The 20266-nt window shown below is 45.6% G+C and overlaps 1 protein-coding gene and 2 long non-coding RNA genes across 5 annotated transcripts; 1 reads left to right on the top strand and 2 right to left on the bottom strand.

Moving 5' to 3' along the window:
* The first annotated feature begins 1665 nt into the window (after positions 1 to 1665).
* On the top strand, positions 1666 to 11512 carry POU2AF3 (POU class 2 homeobox associating factor 3). Of its 2 annotated transcripts, none has more exons than XM_070803390.1 (5): positions 1666 to 1737; positions 3540 to 3634; positions 7805 to 7856; positions 9267 to 9496; positions 10873 to 11512. In XM_070803390.1, the coding sequence occupies exons 1-5, from the start codon at positions 1731 to 1733 to the stop codon at positions 11236 to 11238; spliced, it is 750 nt and encodes a 249-aa protein (XP_070659491.1). In that variant the 5' UTR covers positions 1666 to 1730; the 3' UTR covers positions 11239 to 11512. The 2 variants fall into 2 exon arrangements, with proteins under 2 accessions (XP_070659491.1, XP_070659490.1); XM_070803389.1 differs by having other exon boundaries at positions 7802 to 7856; positions 10873 to 11509.
* Positions 1680 to 9276, bottom strand: LOC139187281 (uncharacterized). 2 transcript variants are annotated; one of them, XR_011570816.1, is made up of 3 exons: positions 7703 to 9273; positions 6924 to 7090; positions 1680 to 1815 (listed from the first exon to the last, which is right to left on the bottom strand). It is a non-coding gene; the product is annotated as an uncharacterized lncRNA (long non-coding RNA). The 2 variants fall into 2 exon arrangements; XR_011570815.1 differs by having other exon boundaries at positions 1686 to 1815; positions 6707 to 7090; positions 7703 to 9276.
* A 26-nt stretch (positions 11513 to 11538) lies between the features above and the next one.
* On the bottom strand, positions 11539 to 19843 carry LOC139187282 (uncharacterized). Its single transcript, XR_011570817.1, has 4 exons — positions 19462 to 19843; positions 16770 to 16889; positions 16511 to 16686; positions 11539 to 13232 (listed from the first exon to the last, which is right to left on the bottom strand). It is a non-coding gene; the product is annotated as an uncharacterized lncRNA (long non-coding RNA).
* Positions 19844 to 20266: the final 423 nt, after the last annotated feature.

Here is a 20266-nt window from a genome sequence, read left to right on the forward strand (position 1 = left end):
TGAGAAGGGCTATGCCCATGCACAACAGGGCATGGAGAAAGGAAACAGGGGCTCTCCTCTCTAAACTCCCGGTGGCTTTCCCCTCCTCACCAGGATGGTCCTGAGGTCCATCAGGAAAACACAGGCTCAGTGCCTTTGGAGAAAGAAGCTCCAGAGCTGACAGATTCCAGGTGGACTCGTGACAAATGTACTGCCAGGGGCCACCTCAAGGGTCCCCAGCCCTGATCTCCTCCCGGAGACATGGCTCCACTTGTCAGGCACCTTACCCATCACACTCTTGGTGTCTTGTCACTCTTAGAGAACTCCTTTCTCCACTCTGTGTGCTCTACCCTGCAACCAACACATCCCAGAGCATCTGGGTATTTTTATGCTCAAATCCACTTTATGCATTTCAGAGAATAAAGAACAGGAGCCTATAAGTGTTGCCTGTCCTGGCAACATGGAAATGTCTTGGCTTACCCGGAAAGGGAACTCCACTCTGCCTCCCCTTGGGGGCTAGGAGAGGATCTGGCCTGGCACCCACTCGCTCTCTGGGCCACTCATATCTTCTCAAGCTTCCAAATCACAGAGAAAAGGTACAGCAGGTGGTTGGAGAACATAACCCAGTGCAATCTCAGGTCATTTGTGAGGGGATTAGGCTGGGACCGAAGGGGCAGCTGACCTCAAAGCCCTCCCACCTCTCACCCAAAGTGTGAAGGCCTGAACCCAAATCCATATCCTTTCAGCTAAAGTGAGCAGAAGCCAAGCTTATCATCCTTTCTCAACACACGCTCCTGTGGCCAAAAGGCAGGGGTGGTTCCAGAGGGGAAAAAGGAGAGGAAAAAAAACAAAAAGGGAACTTCATAGTGAAAAACCACCAGACTCAGACACTCTCCAGAGGGTGAGGCCCCAGAGGCATCCCCAGCTCTGTGGGGAGGAGCAAAGGGTCTTAATGTGCAGGTATTCGGAACTGAAACCCCAGTGTCTGGGGCACAGACAGAGAGCGGGGGAAAAGGGGAGGGAAGCCGGCACGTGGCCAGGCGGGGCCAGAAGGAGATGAGGCACAGAGCGAAGGCCTCTGCAGGCCTCCAGCCTGCAACCTGGGCACAGAGTGACTCCTTGCCAGGCCATACCTACTGGCTGCCATGTTCACTCCCCAAAACCTGAGATTTTCCCTTAAAACAGAGACTGAGGAGATGGAAACCAGTCAGCCCAGTCAGTCTGGCTCAGGTGGACATGAAAGGCAGCCTAGGTCACTCATGGATCCCAGAGCTCCCTTTGAGGCAGAAACACAGAGCATCTTTGAGGATTCCTGCTCTCTCTGTGGGGAGGTGGGCAAAATGCTCAAAATACAGTAAAAGCAAGGGTCAGGACCCAAAGGGGTCTCACTCCCTGTTTCTCTGGACTCTCCCTGGGGTGCCTGTGTGCAGGATTTCTGCAGAAGATAGTCCATTTTGTTAAGCCTTTGAATATTCAAATTGAAAGTATCGCGCAATCATTGATTGTCAAATCATGGGTTTCTAGAGGTTTTAAATACTTGGCATGAGGGGGGAAAAACTCAAACCTATACCCGAAGGTATAAAACATTAATTCTGTTTGTCTCCTGCTCCAGGAACCTGGGTGCAGCTGGATGCTTTGTGAAACTTTAAAAATGTTGCATCTCTGCTTCTCCCCCTGCACAGGAGCCCTCCTCCACGCTGAGTCCCTGCAGCTGCAGCATCCAGCCACCGCCTCAGCTTCTGCTGACCACGATGTCGGGTAACTCGACTGCTTCTTCTGGGGTAGGGTCACGAGGGCGAGGGGCGTTTTGATACGGGTGTATTTCCACGACTTTTCCTGCATGGAACAGAGAGGCACAAAGTCAGGGCATGCAAGTAGGAGCCCGGGATCTGCAGAGGGCACGGGCCACGCTGTGGCCGCTCCCACTCGGCGCCTGGTCCCCAGGGCAGAGGCCCAGAGACCGAGTTGGCCGCCGTGGCGGTCCGCGTCCCGCGGTCCACCACCGGCCCTCTCACTTGGCCACAGATGTGACCCTGGGACTTGTCGGCTGAGCGAACTCTGCGCGCGCAGCAGCGGCGGCGGGGGGAGCTAGAGGCTCGCGATGAGCCCGGGACGCGCGCCGGCCGCCCAGAGCCGGGCCGTGGCGGTTCCTGCGCGGACCCCGGGCCGCACTCGCTGCCCCTGGGGCCGCGGACCCGGGGAGGAAGTCTCCGGGAGACGGTGGATGGCGGCAAGGGTGCGGCACCCAGCCCCGCGGGCCAGATGCGGATCCCCTGGGTCTGGGCGACGAACTCAGGACCTCCTTTTCCGGGGGGAGACGTCTAGCCCCCGGGGCCGGGTCCCGGGGGCTCCCACCAGTCCTGCGGCGGTCTCAGCAGTGACCAGGCGAGGCGCTGGCGGCCCGACACGGTCGCGGGCGCTCCGGCCGATTGCGCGGCCCGCCCCCTCCCCGCGCGCCTGTCCCGCGCTCGCGCACTCCGGGGTCGAGGTCAGGGCCGGGGTCGCGCCCGGACTCCCTCGCCCACCTCCCCGCGAACGCTCGCCCGGCCCGACCAACTCACCGCGGCTCCGAGTCCCCCCACCCGCCACTCGGGGCCGCGGCTGCCCCGAGCTCCCGGCGCGCAGGACGCCCTCCCCGCCGACCCCTCGGGCGCTCGGCCTCTCCCGGCAGCCGGGCAGCCCCGGGCGGCCCCTTCTAGAGGGCGGCTTCCCTGCCGAGAGCGCGCGGTCCTGGGCCGCCCCGCACGCTTCCCCAGGGCTCGCGCTGCGCGGACTCGACTTGGAATCTGGGCGCCGCAGGGAAATGCCAGCCTCAGAAAGGGAGGGGGTGGGGAGAGACGGGAAAAGGGGCGAGCAGGAGCGGGGCCTAAGGAGGGAGGCGGGAAAGAGGCGAAGGCGCAGAAAGGGGGCAAGGAGAGAGGAGGCAGGAGAAAAAGACGGGAGGGAGGGGGCCAGTTCTCAAGCCTGGTCCCTTTACTGGGCTCAGCCTAATGAGCTCCTCGCCGATCCAAGGGCCCAGGGTCGGCCAAACCCCACCCGCTCGCTGCTTGCCCCAGGGCTGGCTTCCAGACCAGGGGCACACTGAAGTCAGAGGCTCCCCAGAAGCCACGACTGGTCCCGTGGGAAAGGAAGGGACTCGGAACTTCCACTGGAGTGGGAGTCGGGTGGCTAGGTCAGTGCTGATGCATCCAGCCCCTCCCCCGGTCTCTCTTTCAGACCAGAGCCCTGGGTTTCCCTAACTGAGCCAAGGAGGAGAGCTTCCCTAGACTGGTCTCCACGTTCCTGAGCAGAAAAACCTGTGCCCAGCCTGGGGCGGGTGGGCCCACAGATTTCCATAGGTTCTGTTTCCACTGGGGCCCTGAAACCTGCCCATGGTAATCTCTTCATCCTTTCAAGTTTGAGGAATTTGAGTTTCTTTCCCATCTGCCTTTTAGCATTCTCTTTGTGTTATCCAGTCCTAGAGATCTGGCGTTAGATGCCATAGTTTATAAAGACCCCTACACCCTTGCCTGACACTGCAGACCTTACCCTTGACCACTGACTCAGTTGCCTTTCCCCAGAAAAACCTAAGGTGTATCAAGGTGTCCGGGTGAAGATCACAGTGAAGGAGCTGCTGCAGCAGAGAAGGGCACACCAGGCAGCCTCAGGGGGAACCGTAAGCATAAACCCTTCACTTGTTCCCAAATGGTGTTCTGCTTCATTCTGCCCTGTGTCTGGGAAAGTGTAGGAGGCCTCCCTGGGCCCATCACCATCCCCAGACCTGGCCTTCTTTAGCTGATCTTACAACATCTGTGCCCACCTTCATCCCACTTCACCACAGAGAACAGACATGTTGTAGGGCTCAGGACTTGGGGGAGTCCAGCCCTCACTGATCATAGTCGAGCGTGTTGGTCCAATGCAGGGAGAGAAGCAGCCAGTAGGTAAGTAGGTTCTTATTCTGTAGGAAGATAGTGTATGTGCCCTCACATAGGCAAAGGAAATCTCTCCCAGAAATGTCCTTTTAGGAAGCCCTTCATGGGGCGATTCTCCATGGAACCTCCCCCCCCCCCCCCCCCACCACCGCACTCTCTGTCCTCATTTTTCTGATCCCATGCACTGAAATTACCTAGCTGAAAGGGGCTGTGTAGCCTCAGAGGAGACAGCTTGGGATATAGAACCACCTCCTTATATGTGATGAAGCCTTAAGCAGTTCCGGGTTATGAGATAGACCTGGGCAGTCATAAGGGTACCTACCACTTTATGTGCATCCTAAAGCAGAAGATACTAGCAAGAATGTTCAGCAGCAGAACCAAATAAATAGGGTGGTTCCCCCAAGAGAGGGCAATTAGAGCCCTTGATCACACAGTTGCCTTTGGGTTGGTTTGGGTGTAGATTCAGATATGAAGGATGGGCCCATATTGCCAGTGTTAAGACTGGTCCTGTCTTCAGCTTATTGGCATCTGTCCCACAACAGTGTTTGTGTCCAGTGCTGTTTGTGTGCAATGCCTGAGTTCATAAAATGGGCCTTTTAGGGAAGATGCAGATGCTGTAGCGGTGGTGAACACAGGTTCTGAAACCAGTGAACTGGGTTCAGACCTCAGTTCCTCCATTGTGTGAAGGCTTGAGCAAGTTACTCAGTCTCTCATGTCTCGGTTTCCTCATCTTTAAGCTGGAGATAATGGGTTTTTTTGAGGAGTAAATGGGTTATTACACATAAACACTTAGAAGAACACTTTCCACTTAGAAAGTGCTCAATACATGTTAGCTGTCATTATTATTATTTGTGAAAAGTAGCTAAAATAAAATTAGAATCAGAAGTTAAAAGCCAGATATTCACTAGTGTTCACTCACACCCTTTGCTCAGAGTTTAGAGGTTGCTGTGATATGGCATGGGCAGCACAAATTTTATATTTGCTGGATGTCAAGTCAGTGGGCTTCCCAGGTAGCTCAGTGGTTAAAAAAAAAAAAAAAAAAATCCACCTGCCAATGTAAGAGACACGGGAGATGTAGATTCAATCCCTGGATCAAGAAGATCCCCTGGAGGAGGAAATAGCAACCCACTCCAGTATTCTTGCCTGGATAATCCCATGGACAGAGGAGCCTGCGGGTTGCGAAGTCCGTGGGGTTGCAAAGAGTCGGACACTTCTGAGCCAGTGAGCATGCATGCAAAGTCAGTACCTCCATATGTAGAACTTCAGCTCATGCTAAAGTTTTAAACTTTCTTCCATTTGTAGAGGGCTTTCCAGTGGTTCTTTTAAAGCACTTTTGCACACTCACTATTTCTTTTAGTTCTTATAATAACCAGGAGAGGTGAGTGGATCAGGGATCTGTATGCCTCTATTACAGCTAAAGTTCAAAGCCTTACAGTTGCTAATGGTAGAGCAAAAAGTGGGACCAAGACCTGCTTATTCTTTGGAAAAAAAAAAAAAAACTTTCCCACCTGTTGGCTCCCTAAATTCATCTTCCTGCAGATCCAGCTGTACTGAGCAGGAGTCTTGTAGCCTTAACTACCAACTCCTTTATTTCAGAGATTATTTTAAAATTAATAAAACCAGGAACAAAGGAACTAGGATATACTAGTGGTGCCAAAAAAGAAAAAAAAAAATCATCAGGATGTTCCTAACAAAATGTAATCTTTCATTAGGGGGCTTTGGGACCTTGTACAGTTCTGCTCCAGCTGCAACCTGGAGAAGCACCACTTGCACATGGCTACTGTATTATTCTTGGCCACTTCGGGGTTGGTTTGGCCACTGTTTCCCTGTTAGCTAGCTGCTGGAATGAAAGCAAGGCTGAAACATTTCATTTGTGTATCTGACCAGTATCTATTCCCTAGAGCAGTTTGACTTATCTAAATTTTTCTGAATTCCTCTCTGAAAAATAATCAAGCAGTACTTCTAAACCAGTGCCTTGCAGGAACATGCAGGGCAAAGCTGGCCCCAACTTTGTTTTCTGGAAGATGATATCCACCCAGGTCCTCACAGGCATGGAGGAGTAACACAGAGATGATTTAACTATGAGAGTCAGATGTAAAATTCCTCACTGGGAACCAGCAGAAGGATCTGGGATTCTAGGAAGCCTAGGAGGTATAGTCAGTAGACATGGATGGCACATAGAAGGGGATAGTGTATATCTGCCTGCTTCTGGTCTAACAGAGATCATCTCCAATTTGTTCAGTGGTTGAAGGAGACCTTTGGGAAGCATAAAGCCAAGGAAAGAGTTGATTTTTTTATCAAATATGTAAAGCAGGAAGAAATTTATCATAATTTGTTGTAAAAACAGAGTAGTATCCACAATTTGAAATTTTAAGAAGGCAATCCTGGATGGAAGTTATAGATTGAGACAAATGTTAAGGTATCCAGTAGTGCCAGGAGACACACATGCATGTCAGATTTGTCAATTTCAAAAACTTACTTCAGCAGAATCCGTTTACAAACAGCCCTACACACATATACACACACACACATACACACACACACACACACACACACACACACACACACACACACACATAACTCTCTCACCTACAGGATAAAGAGAAACTTGAATTAGTACTTACCAAAAAACATAATTTACCCTTTTCTACTATTAATTTTTTTAAACAGATGATGTGTTTTTATAAATCATAGATTGTGGATTTTTGCGCTGTTTGAAATCTAGGGAAAGGAGACTGTCTTTGTTTTCTTGGAGCAGAGTAGAAAGTGAACCCATGACTAGCGAGATAATATCACGTAGGATATTGTAAACATACCTGAGGGAGATAACCTGGGGAGGTCTACAAAGGGACCATTCCGGGGGAGGAATGGGGTTAACGAGAGCTCTACAATGAAGCCGAGTTTTTAAAACCCACTCCTTCCAAGTGCTTGAGCTCAAGCTGCAGCCAAATATTTGCATAAAGAGCTGGTGAAGGATTCCAGCTTCCTGGTTCATGACATTACAGCATGGATCGTTTTCAAAATTAACACCACCTCCTATTTCAGCAGCGACTGAGTGTGCAGGCTCCCAGGGGCTCAGTGTACAGCTGTGAGTGTACCCCGCGAGACAGGAGACAGGCATGCGGAGCTCTGCTTCCTGGCACAGACTCTCGGAGCAAGGCTGGCTGGTCCCTTTAAACTTTAAAGCCACCACCTGAAACCTAAAATAAAAAAGTCCTAAATTACTCGATTAGTACAGTTATTAATTTAACCAGAAGACACAGGCTGCTTTACTCTGAATAGTTAAAAGGAACCGACTCGTAAACTTCAGGTATCTATTGTAGTGAAAAAAAGCAAATTTTATAGAAGATAGCATAAAAAGTCCAGAGAAGTAAAATATTTCCCAACCATTAACTACAATGTAGATAAGCTACAGGTTACTGACTACAACTTTAAGAAAATATTTCTGTTATATCATAGCTAGGAAGAACATGTGACTACTTTAAGCTATCCAAGATTAAGCCAACAGATAGTGTAAGAAAATTTTGAGGAAAATGATTGACTGAGTTATAGCTAGTTGGGATTAAATAAATGTTAGTCCTTATTAATTTTAAATTAAATAGTTTAATAGACTCTCTACTGAGTTTTCTTGAATTGTTCATTTATGTAATATAAAAATAATTTAAATTAATTTTTATCAAAATTAATAAAAATTTAATGGGAGACATTAGAAAAAAATCCCCAAGCAAAAATAAAAGTTAAATATGAATACGATATAACATCGGTTGTATTTCACAACGGCAAGTTTTTTTAGAAGAAAGGATCTGGCTTACCTTAAAGTAGAAGGCAACATAGTTCATGTCAAAATGTTTTAGCTTTCCCTTTAAAGAACTCTTATTTCACTTTGCTTTGTGGTCATCTTGCTTTGGCAGCAGTCCGGAGGCAACAGTGTCCACCTTTCAGACCCAGTCCCACCATCTTCTGCAGGTCAGTACAGCCAGCCTTACAATTCCCTCAAAAACACTTGCAAAAGTCCATCTCGAAAGGCTTTTAGTACTTGATTCAGGGGTTAAGATAGGCACCACCATTTAATTGGAATCCAACCAATCAGAAGGTGAAAAAAAAGGCATGGTGACTCCAAATATAAGCCCAGCAAGGAAACAGGTGCAACATTTTGTCCTCATTTCTGAACTGTATTCTCTGCTATCTACTCTGTCCCAAGAGCTTGTTCCTCACATTAGTTCCAGGTCCTCATTTCCAAGTAACTAATCTTGATTAAAAGATCAGAATTGCTTTCTGAAACCTGTTATCTTTTAAGTGTACTATTAGGTGGAAAACCGGACATCCCGAGGTCCTAGAATAATGCCTTTGCTCTTGTTTCACTTAGTTTCTAGCCGACAGGGGCTTCCCTCCCCTCCTTTACTCTCTTCCCAGAAAGCAGTTCAAACAAGTGTGTTTTCTCAGCCCATTACGAATAACGCTATTACATAAACACTCCTACCCATGCCACTCGCAGCTCAGAGTTGAGGGAGGTCATCTATAAGGAAACCTGCGCTATGGGAACTCCCCACTGAATGTGCCACTTTAACTTAACCTTAAAGGAGCCTTGAGACTTCAAAACCTCCAGTGTTCCGTCATTCCTCTAAGCCTATCTTCTTTGAGCATTTCAGGATAATAATCAGAATTGGGGCCTATTAATACTAAAATGGAAAAGGAGTCATGTTTTTGGAGCTATTCTTGTTTTGTATTTAAGCACTTAGATTAATTCCTTGATCACGTGTAACGTAATGTGTTCACTAAGGAAACATTTTTGCCTTTTGTAATATAAAACAATACTAGTTTGTATTCTGTATTCCTGGTTTCTCCCTTTTATGATTTGTGTTGCCATTTATAATACTCCTCAAAATATAAGTTCAGTTCAGTTCAGTTCAGTTCGTCACTCAGTGTGAAAACTTTTAGAAAACAATTAACCCTAGATCAAGAGGATTATTTGCCATGGCATCAGTTTTCTTAAAGCCTCAAGCAACTCTACAGTTTACTTTTGAGAGATGAGGTTCATGTGGACTGCAGATAGGGGCTGGATGTTGGTGCTTATAGTCCAAGAAAGTGGACAGTGAAAGTTTGAGCTTGGCTGTGACAGTTGGACAAAAATTGGATCACCGTTCTTTTCTTTTCACCTTCTGAATAAATCTCCAAGTTATTAATCAGATTCATTCCACTGGGCTTGAATTAACTAAGGCAACTTTAAAAATCCAAATTGCCTGCCTATTTACTTTTCTCAAACTTTCCCCTTTTCCCTCTAGATGTAGGAAATATTCAGAATATAGACTAGAACTCCATTCAAATATGTAACTGCGGTTTTTAAACCAAAACCTCTCCTGTTCCTTTTTCTTCTAGGACTGTATTTTGAGCCTGAACCAATTCCTTCCACACCCAATTATTTCCAACCCCGAGAATTTTCCAGTTGTGTTTCTTGTGAAGAAAACCCAGGCTTTCTGGACCAGATATTTGATTCCTACCTTCAGCCAGAGACACACCCGGATCCTTCGCTCAGTTCCATGCAAAGTACTCCACACTATTTCCCAGACAGCTTCCAAGCTGCCCCTTTCTGCTTTAACCAGAGCCTGGTAATTTATCTCTGTTCTTTACAAAACCTGTTATTGCCTACTATGGGGCAGAGAGTTTGTATCATCTCGTGAGAAATCATACAAACGCTATCAACAAGGAAATCATCCAGGAAGCCAGCAAAGACTGATGTAAAACCCAACAGAGGTAGAAATAGCCACATATTGAAGGGCAAAAACCTGTGGAAACACGTGTAATCACGATTTCCTGAGTCAGCTATGCCCAGAGTACATTGGTGTGTGGCCATAAAAAGGTTTCCTGGCAATATTCATTTAATGTTTTTAAACTGTAAAATTCAGACTTCTCTCTGTTGGAAATTACTGATTTAAACAATGGCCCTTGGATTTTTGAGTCCTAGAAAATGGAATTAAGGCTGTGTCAACAAGGCAAACTGTCATCTGATAAGGAGCTATTTCTGTTTTATTTTGACACTTAATTGGCTCTCCTAACTGGTCATATTGGTCTGGTACAGGCATAAGAGCCCATTTTAGTCTGAGATGGTTGGTAAAAAATGAAGCCCTAATAGTTGAAAACATTTACATTGTCTGTTCATATCAGACCTTAAATTATTGAAAATGTGTTATCAGTTTAAATGGAGTGAGGCTTCCATTGGCAGTTACCAGTTGTTGAAGATGTCTTTTAGATACTGTTAAAAACCTTAAAAACAGGTTTTTTTTAATGTAAATTCTTTCTTGCTTTTGGTTTGTCAAAAGTCCATGTAAGTAAGTGAATTTTAAGGGGATAAGAAATTAACTCTACAGGATATACACACAGGGCCCCCCAAATATCCACTTCTCTTCCAGCTCCCAAGTTAGGCTTTCTCAGTAACAATCGTGGACCCGCTTAAGAGGGAGCAGAAAGTACCTTTTTCCACAGAGGACAAGACTTTAGTGCCTATAACAGGAGTTTGGAGTCTTGGAGCCTCCCAGACACTGGCTCTGTGAGGATCCCAGCTCTCCCTGTGTATTCACCTTCTTCTCCACAGTCAAGGGTGTGGAGAAACATCCAGGGTGCCACCTGCCCCTTACATCAAGGCACAAGCAATATTTGATGTGCAGGTGACCACGCACAATGGGATTTTGTGGTTTCAAGAACAAAGCATCCTGTAAAGTATGCTTATAACAAAGAAAGCCAGTGAAGCAGGGCAGTTTATTGTTGGGAAAGAAATAGGTAAATAGAGAATGTGGTGTCATGAAATCACACAGCCAGCAAATAAAATTACTTCTGCAGATTTGGGTTGGGTCGGATGGTTTTGTTATGCTTTTTTTTTTTCACCCCTAATGTTCTTTTACTCTGAGTTAATAAATCCGCTCTATTCAGTTCTTTTAATCCTGTCTAATTTATCACGCTTTTTGGTCCTTGGTTTTCATCTCTTTAGACGCCAGAATCGCCTTCGGATTCCTCCACTCTCTCTGGCTCCTTAGACTACAATTACTGTCCTGCTCAGCTGCCTTCATACACCGCGGAGAGCCACACCGCTCTCCCGCAGCTGGACACCAGGAACTGCGGCCACCCGTCGGAAGATTACACCTACTCTCACCCGCCCGCGCACGCCCAGTATGACAGCTTCTCCCCCGCCTCCATCTGCTGCTGTGCCTCCTGTGAGGCCGAACGCTTGGACGCCTTCAGAGCCTCAGACTGCTTTTCCTACCCCAGCACAGACTATGTGAATTTTGCTCCCTCCGCAGCAGCAAGCAGTGATTTCTATAAGAGGGAAACAAATTGGGACATTTGCTACAGTTAATAGAAATGACGCCTATTTGGAACATGACGTGTACATCTTTTTTTTTTTTTTTTTTTCTTTTTTGACCACCTCTAGATGACAACTCAAAATATACAACCTGCTAACAAAATATCACAGGTGCAGTTTACATGTCACCGTTTTTGGTTTTCTGACACTAATTGAGGCATCAAGACAGTCCTTAGGCTCAGTCATACAGCCACTCCTACTTTGTATGCTTAACGGTTAAAATTTTTGTAGGGAACATTCGGTTGTTTTACTTTTTTGTGTGTAACGAACAAATGATAATTTTTTAACTAATAAATAATTTTGTATTACTAAAAGTTGGCTTGTTTTTTAAATTTTCCACTAGTCATTCCCCAACTGATATGAATAATATCAAGTTATTCTGGAAATCAAGAATTACTCTTTAGTATTTAATCCCACTTGTTCACAGATTGAAAATTATTTTAATGTGGTGAGGTGCCTTGGCTCCCATGGGCATGGAGAGTAGACACAGCTGTGATGGCTGAAGCGGGACATTCAGCCTCCACTGCTAGACGAGGGTGTACATCTTGGGGTAACATCAGAGAAAGACGTGTATGAATCATTAGTTCCTCACATGTATCAGTGGTCAATGGAAGGTTAAGATGCCTCAAAAGCACATCATACCTACAGCAGGGTTAAACTGTAGATAATTCTTTTCATACCCCAAATCCTGTTTTGTAAACTTCGAGGGCAAATACTTAATCTTTCTCTTGAGAGCTGCCATGCAGTTGATGTACCACAAAGGTTAGAATTCTTTGTTACTTTCTATTTCTGAATTTCTGCTTTAGGTCTTTAAATATGCATCACTTATTTATAGATTGATTTATAGGATTGACCATGTTATTTACGATTGAACTTCCTCTGATTAATCTGTTTGAACAAGGCCAACTGCCTTTCAAGGTGAAGAGGAGCTACTAAAGCTATCTGTCCTAAACTATACTGTTGAATCCTGTTTGTTGAGGGCATGAAGGCACAGGACTTCATCTTCACAGTGAGGTCTGGGGGCATTTTCCATGTCCTGAGGTTCAGCACAATGGAAGCAATACTGGTACCACTGGTACTGGCCACAGCTACCATTTTCCGAGCCCTTCCTATGTGCCAGAATTGTCTATTGATCTTCTCACACATCATCTCAATCTTCACAATAACATTGATAGCAAAATGAGAAGTCTGAGGTTCAGAGAAGTTAAGCCACCTGCCCACTGTCACGCAGCCAATAAGTGGCTGCGCTTGGGTCTGAAAAATACCAAGAAGTGCTCCCTACTCTCCACTGGTGAAACGTTTGAGCTGCCATTTGTGAAAGACTGCTCAGGAGCCTGAGGAATCATTCTCCATTAAACCCCAACCTCCCTGTTGACACAAAACTGTGTTCCCAGCTGCCTACAAATAGTCAGAGCTTTCCAGCTGGGTCGGACTATCCATAGGAAAAAAAGGCGCCAAGCACAAGAGCTGGAAGATGGAGGGGAAGAAGGTGACAAGCCTCCACCTCAGTGGGTTTCTTTTGATCAGGAGACACATTTGCTTTCAAACTGACACCATCTGACTGTCCCTTCCCTGGGGACTCTACTAAGGCTTGGGCAAACAGGACGAGTTACAACCTGCCTCTGGGATAGATGTGCCAGAGGAACAGAACAATCACTGCCTTTCTGAGACACCAATAAAAATAAAATTTTAATAGTTTCAAACCAAACTGAAACTGGTCTATTGTCAACAAATGTCTGTGCACACAGCCCAAAGCCCCTGCACACCTTGTACCCACCCCCAGCAGCTGCCCCAAAGAGACAAAGAGCAAAGAACACACAGATGTCCAGTGGTTGGCACCAAAATCTCTTTCCTGGATGCCATTCTTTTTTTCATTCCCCACTTCTATCCTCTGCTTTCTGAATCGGTGACCTTGCAGCGTTGAGAGCACTTCCTGCTTCCTTGTATCTGGTTCTTTCTTCACATGTCCTTTAATTTTTCCCCTAAATCTGACATGGAAAAAGATTCATTTTTTAAAAATGTGAGACAAGAGCTAAAATCTCTACTGTGTATTATGATGAATAACTCCAACTTTAAAATGGACTTCACAGGTGGTGCTAGTGGATAAATATCCGCCTGCCAATGCAGGAGATGCAAGAGATGCAGGTTCAATCCCCCGGGTTGGGAAGATCCCCTGGAAGAGAAAATGGCACCCCACTCCAGTATTCTTACCTGGAAAATCCCATGGGCAGAGGAGCCTGGCAGACTATATACAGTCCATGGGTTTGCAAAGAGTCAGACATGACTGAGCACAAAGCATATAAAATGGTCCTTAAGATCTTTGCAAAAATTTGGGGCCACAGAACACCTGACATGCTACAAAGTCAATGGACACAGTCCACCTAGCCTCTTACCCACTGCAGCTCACACAGTGACATGGGAGCTGCACAGCAGCTCTGAGACAGCCCAGAACGCTTCTCATCAATAGATGCCTAAGAAGCTGGATAAAATACAGGTGCCCAGGAAAAGGTCAGTTTTCATTCCAATCCCAAAGACAATACCAATGAATGCTCAAATTACTGTACAATTGCACTCATTTCACAATTGTTATCAAAATTATGTTCAAAACCCTTAAAGCTAGGCTTCAGCAGTATTTGAACTGAGAAATTCTAGATGTTCAAGCAGGATTTAGAAAAGGCAGAGAACCAGAGATCAAATTGCCCCCATCCGTTGGATCATAAAAAAAATCAAGAGAATTCCAGAAAAACATCTACTTCTGCTTCATTGATTATGCTAAAGCTTTTGACTGTGTGGATCACAACAAACTGTGGAAAATTCTTACAGAAATGGAAGTACCAGACCATATTACCTGTCTCCTGAAAAGTCTGTATGCAGGTTAAGAAGCAACAGTTAGAACCGGACATGGAACAACAGATTGGTTCAAAATTGGGAAAGGAGTACGTCAAGGCTTGTTTAACCTGTCACCCTGCTTGTTTAACTTCTGTGCAGAGTACAGGCTGGATGAAGCACAAACTGGAATCAAGATTGCCAGGAGAAATATCAATAACCTCAGATATGCAGATGACACCACCCTTATGGCAGAAAACAAAGAGGAACTAAAGAGCCTCTTGATGAAGGTGAAAGTGGAGAGTGAAAAAGCTGGCTTGAAACTCAACATTCAAAAAACGAAGATCTGGCATCCACCCCCATCACTTCATGGCAAATTGATGGGGAAAAAGTGGAAACAGTGACAGACTCTATTTCGGGGGGCTCCAAAATCACTGTGGATGTGATTGCAGCCACGAAATTAAAGGACGCCTGCTCCTTGCTATGACACACCTAGACGGTGTATTAAAAAACAGAGACATCATCTTGCCAACAAAGGTCCACGTGGTCAAAGCTATGGTTTTTCCAATAGTCACTCACATACAGTTGTGAGAGTTGGACAATAAAGAAGGCTGAGCACCGAAGAATTGATGCTTTCAAAATGTGGTGCTAGAGAAAACTGTTGCAAGCCCCTTGAGACAGCAAGATTAAACCAGTCAGTCCTAAAGGAAATCAACTCTGAATATTCAATGGAAAGACTGATGTTGAAGCTAAAGCTCCAATACTTTGGTCACCTGATGTGAAGACTCTTTGGAAAAGGCCCTGATACTGAGAAAGATTGAGGACAAGAGGAGAAGAGGGCAACAGAGAATGAGATGGTTGGATGGCATCACTGACTCAATGGAAATAAATTTGAGCAAGCTCAAGGAGATAATGAAGGACAGGGAAGTTTGGCGTGCTACAGTCCATGGTGTCGAAAAGGTTTGGGCAGGACTGAGTGACTGAACAATAGCACCTCGGTGTGAGAAAGCATGATCAGTAAGTCAGTGGTAGGGCCCAGGCATCTGCCTGTTTAAATGTATCTAAGTTGATTCTTTTTTTTTTTCATTCAGTAAGTCATTGGTTGATTCTGATTTAGGTGGTCCTCTGTCTACACTTAAAACACTGATATGGATGTATGGCAGAAACCAATGTTGTAAAGTAATTATCCTCCAATTAAAAATAAAACGAAATAACACTGATGTTCCGTGTCTGGATTGTTCCCTTGTAACTTGGAAGAACTCAGAAGCTTTAATAATAGCTTATATGGACTGAGTTCTTTCTGTGGGCCAACGCAGTGGGCCCTATCTCGTTTAATCTTCAAACAACCACACAAGATAGACACTATAATGGTCTCATTTTTCTCAATGATAAAATTGCTGTTTTGAGAGATGAAATAACTTGCCCGTGGTCACACAACCTATAAATCAAGACAGAGTCCTCAAATTCTGTTTATCTGATGCCACAGTCAGACCTTCTATTAGTCTCAGCATGCATTCCATGCATTAGACGTGGAGGAATAATCTATTTGGAATTTGATCTTTGCCCTAAAAGTTGCATGTGTATCTGGACACGAATATTTGTAGCCAGTTCCTCATACCACAGAGACATTTAATAAGGTTACAAATATAAGTTCAAATGAATGAATAATTTTGTTATTCAGAACCCTTGAAAGTGAAAATGAAGTCACTCAGCTGTGTCCGACCCTTTGCGACCCCATGGACTATAGCCTACCAGGTTCCTCCGTCCATGAGATTTTCCAGGCAAGAATACTGGAGTGGGTTGCCATTTCCTACTGCAGGAGATCTTCCCAACCCAGGGGTTGAACCCGAGTCTCCCACATTGTAGGCAGATGCTTTACCGTCTGAGCCACCAGGAAAGTCCATTCAGAACCATTAGGAACATTAATAAAGCAAAATATTGATTAAGTGCTTATCATGTGCAAGACTGATTACATGCCTTCAAAATTCAGTCAAAAATTTAAAAGAGAGACGTAGAGAATGGACTAGTGGGCACAGAGAGGCAGAAGCATTGACATGTATACACTCTGATGTGTAAAACAGATAGCTAGTTGGAAACCGCTATGTAACACAGGGAGCCCAGTTTGGCACTCTGTAATGATCTAGAGGTGCAGAATCGTGGTGAAGGCTTAAGAGGGAAGGGCATATAAATATGATAATTGATTTGCACTGATGTACATCAGAGACCTCCACAACATTGTAAAGCAATTATCCTCTAATAAAAATTTTTAATTAAATTTAAAAACACACAAGAAATAAGGATGTGATTTTTAAAATTTAAAACTGGGAGGATGGGCATGGACTGATTTTCAAATTTTTAGGAAATTTATATTAGGGTCAAACCTTAAAGCCTGAGAGAGATGAGATAAAGTTTAAAGTAGTAAACATTTGGAAACCATTACCTCGATCAATGGCCCAGAGCAGTGACATTTGTCAGCTGGCCTAAGACTGCAAGTAGACATCAGAGAGCAAGGTACAATTAAAGATAACTGGAATGATGGAGCCAGGCAGAGCTGAGGAGAGGGGCCATGCAGTGCCTCTTTTCAGTAGAAAATGGTTTTTAAAGTGATTATTCATTCTAGAAAGATGAAGGTTAAATAAATTAGAATCAAAGCCAATGAAAACTCTGACTATTATAGATTAAAATAAACATGGACTTACAACGATTTCTAAATCCTCAAACCCTCTGTGATGCCTGCACAACGTTGGCATGGCTGCTCAAGAAAATTAACCTTCACACTTCCTCGCTTCTTCATATGGATGAAGAATACAGATGCCCTGCTGAAGAAACAAGAGTTGGTCAGGGGCAGGGTATCACAAAGCCCTAAAGACTAGAGTTTAGTGCAGCAAGACAGGGGTGCAGGGTATTCAGGGCTAGGCGGCTCTGTGCTTTAAAAGGCAGGGAACATAACCCATTTCTTACTCCCGGTAGGCCTCTGGGCAAGATGTAGGAGCTGGAAGATGAACAAATCTGAGAGGAGATAGGTTCGCACAATAATAAAGTTCTAAACTCATTGAGGGCAGGAATCTGTGTCCATTCAGAAAACAGTTTCTCTTGCTTAATATGGATAGAGAACGTGCACTTGGTCCCTGGAAAATATGTGTATGTGAGAGAGAGAGAGAGACATCTGTTTATTTACACCTGGGTGATCAGGAGCAAAGAGAAAACATTCGCCTTTAGCCTGTCAGGACTAGACCTGTCAAAGCCCACAGAGATCTGTCCTAGCGAAGCCCACATCTCTCCCATGCTGTGTAACTCGAGGTTGAATAAGCCAGATTTTGAGAAGAGCTCTTCTGGGCGTTACTCAATTACTAGGATTGCCCTATAACTGAAAGAGATAAATTTGTACGTGGATGACACCTTCCCTAAAGGTGGATAGGGTAACAATTTCACTGTGGTTGTGCAAAAAATTTGTGTTCTCTGAAAAGACTGTTCATCAGAGGACAGGGGATTTAGCATTAGAACAGGGGCAAATCCTCAAGTGGACTCCCTGTGAGAGATTTAACTTTGAGGTGCTTTTGTTTCTTTTTCAAATGCCAAGCACAGTCCCATTCAGCATTAGGTTTGAATCTTTCATTTCCCATGTTATAATTCCTATTGATTAACCTCAATGGTTCAGGAAAGTCTGGTTCCCCATAGAGGTTTGGGTGGAAGTACAGAGAATAAAGTAAAGAGAATTTAAATGGAGGCCTGCCTAATTCACCCTTATCTGGTGAGACCTGTGCAGAGCTGGCCACATCTAAGCAGGAGCTTGTGGTCTAGGGTGAATGAGAAATGAACTGCTGCCCATGAATGTCAACCATGGCAGAGGCAAGAAACCTGGGGAAAGGACATCAATTAGAAGCAGCAGTTCCAAGATCCAGCTAGAGGATGACAGTGCTTGAGAATGAAAGTGTAGGTCACTCAGACAAGGGGTAACTTTAGGACAAATTAAAGAACACCTTTATGCAGTGGGTAATAAACTTAAAAATAAAAATGACCCCTACACGTTGAACATATAAATAGTTTGAGGAAGGGTTGAGATTAATTTGGCTGATAATATTTTAGGGCTGGAAAGGATTCCAGATATCATCTATTTCAGGAGCTCTGAACCCTGTGGCTGCATATTACAGTCACCAAGGAGGTTTTGAAAAACACTGATATCCAAGCCCTGGACAAATGAATCATAATCTCTGGGGTGGAATTTGGGCATTAGGAATTTTTTCAACTCTGTATTTTCAAAGTACAAGAAGTTGCAAAAATAATACTAAATACTTGGAGTCCTATACACCCTTCACCTAGCTTCTCTCAATGGTGACTGACGTCTTTTTATTACAGTACAATAGCAAAATCAGGAAGGTGATATTAATACAATGCTGTTAACTAAACTACAAATCTTATGCCGCTTTCACCCTTTATACATGTGTGCATTTATGTGTCATGGTGTATGGGTATCTATGAAGTAAGCATTCAGATGTTCTCGGGACTCCTCCCAAGAAGATACTAATGCAGAGTCAGTGTTGAGAACCAGTGGTTTTGTCCAATCAACCCTCATTCCACAGGCGAGGAAACTGAGTCCAGAGCAGCAAAGTTACTTGTCCCAGGACAGGACTGTCTTCTGGCAGAGAAGTTCTTTACTGCACAAAAAGCCATTACAGGTCAACAAGGAGCTACTGAGGAAGAGACGACTTGGGGGGCAGGAGCGGTCGGGGAGCAAGAGGCAGAAGGGACATGGGCCTAATTGTTTAGTTCCCCTTAAAGGACAAATAGAAAATCCAGCCTTTGGTAGCCCTTCAAAACTCCTAAGGTTATTGAAAAGCACTTTCTAAGTTTCATAAAAAGCACAGATCCTGGCCAACAGTAAACATCTCCCACTCTGGTTGATACTATCAGAGAATTCTGACCCAGAAGGAATCTGGGCCTGACATTATGTGAACACTTATTTCCTTTGAACTTCTCTCTGTGTGGCTCCTTGCTTCATGTTGCAAAAAGACTTTCGGTGGCTGGGACATGCAATCAGACTTGTTCAGATGACCTCCTGCCATGCTCTGTCTGGGTAACCTTCCTCGCGTCTCCACTGAGGCACTGAACCAGGTGGTGGGAACACCCACCTACTCTCTGTGGGGCTCTGGGTCTCTATTTCATGTACATTTGGGCCTGAGGAAGCCACAGGAATGTTTCTTCTTTCTGCGGTAGCCTGCTCCTACACCGCAAGCCTCCAACTGCTCCAACAGCCCAGCGAGGGGAGGGCATAGAGAGTGGCCCCATCAAGTGAGAGGGCTCCAGCCTGAGCATCTCCCTAGCCTGAGTAAACCACTCTGTCTGCCACCCTCGACCTGAAACAGAAAGACACAGCAAGGACATCCTTCTAACCTTTCACTGGAGTCCAGGCCCAGGGCAGTGCAGTGGGTTGAGGACCTGCAGAAGGGTGTGGCAGGTGAGAGCCGTGGGGCTCCTGATCCCAATCTCCTCCCTCCAGCGCAGCACACATCGGCTGCAGCCAGTCTGAGCTGGGTCTGAGGAGCCAGGCTCGTCTGAGCCACTTGTTTCTGCCACAGGCTTAGCAAGCAGAGCTAGACTCAGATGGTGGCAGAGGGGGTGGGGAGTGTCCTCCCTGTGGCCTCTCTAAAGGTCTCCTCCACAAGTTTTTAAGCTCTCACTCACCGAGCTTTGTAAATACGAAAATGAAAAGGCTGAGGTTTTCTGTGTTCCCAGTGTTTTGCAGGAAGGATCAAAGCTACAATGGGCTTGGTTGTCCTTCCCTGAGGCTTCCTCTCCATGAGATGGGAATGGCTGGAGGAGGAACTCCCCCAATCTACCCCCTCCATCCTATTCCCTCCCTGTTCCAAGAGGGGCTGGGGGCGGGGGGGTGTGCAGGGATGCTGGCTGATTGCCTGGAGGAGGCCACCTGGGCAGGACAGAACTGAGCCTGCTGATCTGGGTAGCCATGCGGAGCGTGAGCCTCCGTGTTCCCTCCCACCTGTGCAAGGGAAGAAAGGAGATTGCCATCTGTCTTCTTCCTGCAGGAGGAGGAGGGGAGTGGGAATCCCGTTTCCCAGACCCCACTCCATACAGCCCAGACTTAGGACCTCTGGAGTAGACCGACCTAGGCTTGATTCCTGCTTCTACCGACTATTTGCTCTGAGATATTGGACAAGTGCCTTGACCCCTCTGGGCT

The sequence above is a fragment of the Bos indicus genome, chromosome 15, assembly GCF_029378745.1.
Source record: "Bos indicus isolate NIAB-ARS_2022 breed Sahiwal x Tharparkar chromosome 15, NIAB-ARS_B.indTharparkar_mat_pri_1.0, whole genome shotgun sequence".
Taxonomy (NCBI): Eukaryota; Metazoa; Chordata; class Mammalia; order Artiodactyla; family Bovidae; genus Bos; species Bos indicus.

What these genes read in the sequence shown, in the direction of transcription:
- POU2AF3 (XM_070803389.1), top strand. An exon ending in AGTCCCACCATCTTCTGCAG is followed by an intron (nt 7,857 to 9,266) that starts GTCAGTACAGCC and finishes TTTTTCTTCTAG; the next exon opens with GACTGTATTTTGAGCCTGAA. An exon ending in TCTGCTTTAACCAGAGCCTG is followed by an intron (nt 9,497 to 10,872) that starts GTAATTTATCTC and finishes TCATCTCTTTAG; the next exon opens with ACGCCAGAATCGCCTTCGGA.